Here is a 4306-nt window from a genome sequence, read left to right on the forward strand (position 1 = left end):
CCCCCCCCGCCCTCGGTACACACACGCGTGTGCCGCCTCGCCCCCGCCTCGCCCCCGCCCCCGCCTCGCCCCCACCTCGCCCCCGAGCAATGGTCTATGAATTGCAGTGTTGTTTAGGAACTAAAAATTGGTTGTGATGCCTAGCATTGAGGGGGTATTATTTGACTGTCGTCATTAGTGTGCTCCTGTATGAAGCCTGTTGCTTGAAGGAACTTGAGAATCTCTTGATCGGTGGGTTGGTGTACGGTGACCTTGGCGTCTCTATTAAGCATTGGGAAGGCACCTTGTGTCGTCTTGACCATGGGAAGCCGGTCGTAGTTCTCTCCCAGTTGTGGGTTGAGTTTGATGACAAGGGAATTGTAGTGTCCGAGAGAAACATCGACTTCCTTCCTGACTTCTTTGGAACAGCCGAGGCCTCGTAATTTGCCGTGGACAAGCCGCGGGACATAAACGTCGACCGCAACAAGTTCAGGCTCTAGTCGCAAGCATTCTATTTCTTCCTCAGCTTCTGTTCCTATGTCCCTAATTACCGGTACAATGGTGCTTGCAACAACGACCTCTTTCTTGAGGTCGATGAAATTGTCGACGTTGACCTTTTGTTCGATTATTTCTTTCCTTTCAACTTCCACGATATGCGGAACTTCCATTATTCTCTCGACGATCTTGGTTTCGATTTTCGGCACGTACTTGACATGTTCCACCGGCCGTTCGACGATTTGCTTTTTCTTCACGTATTTGGTGGTGTACTCCACTTTCTCCACCTCCACGTGCTTCTCTACCACGTGCACCTCTGGGACCTCCACGATCTTGTCTCTGTACTCGATCTTCTGCACGGGCACCTGCCTTTCAATGACCTCTTTTCTCTGCGTCCGCAAGCTATCCATGGTTGATGATCCACGTCCACTGACCAGACGGCCTCTGCCGTCGCGACCACCCACGCCGTCCCGTGAGCCTTCCTTCACGCCTCTGCCCTTGATACTCATCACGCTGTGCTGGTCCTCGCTGCAGCTTTCTCTGTAGACGCGCCGGTAGCTCCCTACATCATCTGAAGTACTCATGTCTACGGGCGTCAGCCCGTTGCTCACAAGGGCGCCATCAACCAACTGCGAGTACAGTGGTTGTTTCTGTTCGTTAAAGAACAGTACGGTAAGCTGCGAGCGGTTTACTTTGAGGGTCTTTTTCGGATTGTGAGGGTCCTGGACGTTTTTCTGAAAGCCCTTAACCGGCACAACGTATTGTTCATCCGTGCCGTCTTGGCAGTCGATAAGCCACACGTATTGGGCGGACGAGGCAATACCGGGATGCGCGGCCAGCCCCGGGCGAATTTTGCGTTTCTTCCCGATGTACGAAAAGGCCGGCCGACCAGAGCCGTCATAATAAACTGTGATCACATTTTCATCCTGAATATCCAACATTCCTCCGTCATTGAGCATTACCTCGGTTTGGGTGGGTGAAATGGGGACGGCGTACAAAAGCTCCGAGTCGACTAGAAAGTCCTGCACCTTGATACCTACACCTGGTTGGTCCAGCGCCCAGGACTGCCTGCGTCCATCCGGAAAGATGGTATAAAGCGGGAACCCCTTCAGGTCATGGGTTACAACGAAGGTGCGGTTCACCTCGACGCGGATACGATCACCGCTGACCAACTTCACGTGGCTCTGCCCAGGCGCCAAAGGGATGGCATAGTCTATGTTCGCAGGTTTGAAGTAGGCCTGACGTCTCGAAATCTCTTCATCATCCCGGCTGCTCTCCTCACTGCTCTCTTCGCTGCTCCTGGCACTCTCCTCTCGACGATAACAACGAGCCGCACCTCGCCGGTGTCCACTCGTGTACGCACCGCCCTTCCCCCCCTCACGGAATCCTCCTTCGCGATGCCCTCCTTCGCGATGCCCGCCTTCGCGATGACCGCCTTCGCGATGACCGCCTTCACGATGGCCGCCTTCACGGAACAGTTGCAGCCCCTTGACTGAGGCCTGAGGCGCAATCGCTCCGAGCAGACTTTCAGCCGCGCCGGCTACGTACTCCCCACCTTTATTGCGCTTGCGCGAAGGCCGCACCTCCCCGGGCGGCCTAACGCCCGGTAGGGCCGTTCCCGGTCGGGATGTTCCTTGTCGAACTGTTCCCTGACGGGCGGTTCCCGGCCGGGTGTGTTCTTCCTCCTCTTCTTCCGGGTCCTCCTCTTCGTCTTCCCGGTCCTCCGACTGGGCCTGGGCCTCAGTGCGGCGCGCACTGAGTACATGTTGGCGTGGTGTGTCTTCGGTCGTTTCGAGTGTGATGTGGGGCGGCACAAAGTCGCGCACATTTGTTACCAGACTGGGGCGCCGATCTGCGACGTAGGCGCCGATTTCTTCGCCGTGTATGTTGAGTAAAACGACGTCGATGTCTTGCGGCAGCGAAGGGTCGAGAACAGAGTGGTCTGCCAAGAGGGCGGCGCCGCAGTGCGCAGCCATCTTGACGACTTGACATGGTTTCCGGCGCTGCCTTGCAGCGGGTATGTAGACGTATCGGAGTGCGGTAGCGGCGCCTGCATGTGGTATGGCGCCTGGAACGAGTCCGCCGGCAGGTTTTCGGAAGCAGATTGCGACTCCAGTTTCGTCGAACAGTGCGACATGCACACGTTTTTCCGCTGCTTGTACGGCCTTGGCCGCCGAAGATGTGGCCATGGGTAGCGCCTCATCCGCTAGCACACGCATGGGTACGATGGCCGCAGGCACTGCCGGCTTGTCGGGCAGACCTGGGGTCACACGGCCTGTGCTTAGCGCACAGGAAAAGTGCGCCAGCCCTTTGTCTGAATAGAAGATAGTGTGCACGTCTTCGGCGCAAATTCTGTACAAGTCACCGTCCTTCAGGTGCACGATTGTCTGACCAGGGCAAATGGGGACCGCCTGCCGTAGCTCCGACGATACCACCACCGACTGAGCAAACTTGCCTAGCCCCGGTTTCTGCGGAATCGGCACTTCCGGCTCACCCTCCACTCCCCCTGTACTAGCGCCTGTACCCGCCGCACTCTGGCAGAAGCCACGCCGACACTCGCTTACGAACCCCGAGGGCCCGTAGCTACACGTAACCACGTCCGCCGGATCCACTGGCAAAACACTACCGTCTGCCAGCTTCACCTCCCGGTCGAATGGGGCCACTGGAATTGCGATGTCTAAGCCATCGCTTATCACATAACTTTGGTAAGTCCGGGCAGTCAGGTCGTCCACCTCCTCCCGCAACAACCGAGGCTGCTTCGCCGTCGACGACAGGTCGCACGTCGTTGATCCCACGCTGCTCGTCGAATCCGTCCGCCCACGTGCATCAATCGTCATCACCGACTCGGGCGGGAACTTCCGAGCCAACTGATTTACAACTCTTTCCACCATCCTCTCCGGCTGGTCCAACGTGACCGTGACCTTCGCCTAAAACCACAAATGTATACGATTCGGTTAACCTTAGGCAACCGGTCAGCTCCACGAGTTCCATCAAGTTTTGTTTTGCCATTCTCCTTGCCCGAACTGCTGCCCTTTATCCTGCCTCTGATCGATGTGTTCCGAGTGAGTTTTACCTTCTCCTGCTTCTCCTCATTAGGATTGGACAATGTGATCGTCACTTTGCCCCTAGATGGGGACCGGTTACTGGGCGGCATGTCAAGGAAAAAATAGAATCAAAATTTTAAATGGCCTTCTTCGCGCTGAATACTACCCCAACCCCCTGTACCAACAACCTGTACCAACAACCTGTACCCACCACCTGCACCAGATGCCCAGTCGTGGCGGTTGGGGCAAGATTCCTGCAGCGATCAACTGATTGTGTGTGGGCCAACTTGGTCGTGTGGACCAACTTGGTGGTGTGGACCAACTTGAATCAGTGAGCCTGGTGGTAGTGTTCTTTTCTCGCGTGAGTTCTTGAAGGTAGGTCATACCCGTGCAGGTGGGTAATACCCGTAGGTCATACCCGGCAGGTCATACCCGGTAGGTCATACCCGTGCAGGTGGGTCACACCCGTAGGTCATACCCGGTAGGTCATACCCGTGCAGGTTAGGTCACGCAGGTGGGTCACACCCGTCGTTTGTTGCCGCTCACAATCGACTTCAAATCCACTCTAAATACCAGCGAATTTTGCGTGTTTCCAGCGGCCATGAATTTGCTCAAGTCATGGTCCGTTTTGAGTCCCAAATATTTGGGGAATGCAAATGCCTTCCCTTCAACCGCGGATCCAAATACATGACTGACAGACGTTGATGGAACTGCGGAAGATTTATGTAGGGTGTAATTCAAAGGTGTGTGTAATTCAAAGGTGTGTGTAATTCAAAGGTGTGTGTGTA

General features: G+C 55.6%; 1 protein-coding gene across 1 annotated transcript; it reads right to left on the reverse strand.

Annotated features, from left to right (window-relative positions):
• Nucleotides 1-140: 140 nt before the first annotated feature.
• Nucleotides 141-3628, reverse strand: GNI_066750 (inner membrane complex protein; the record flags this gene model as incomplete). Its single annotated transcript, XM_011131866.1, has 2 exons — nt 141-3401; nt 3548-3628. 2 exons carry the CDS (start codon nt 3626-3628, stop codon nt 141-143), a joined length of 3342 nt encoding a protein of 1113 aa, XP_011130168.1.
• Nucleotides 3629-4306: the final 678 nt, after the last annotated feature.

The sequence above is a fragment of the Gregarina niphandrodes genome (assembly GCF_000223845.1).
Source record: "Gregarina niphandrodes unplaced genomic scaffold scaffold00011, whole genome shotgun sequence".
Taxonomy (NCBI): domain Eukaryota; phylum Apicomplexa; class Conoidasida; order Eugregarinorida; family Gregarinidae; genus Gregarina; species Gregarina niphandrodes.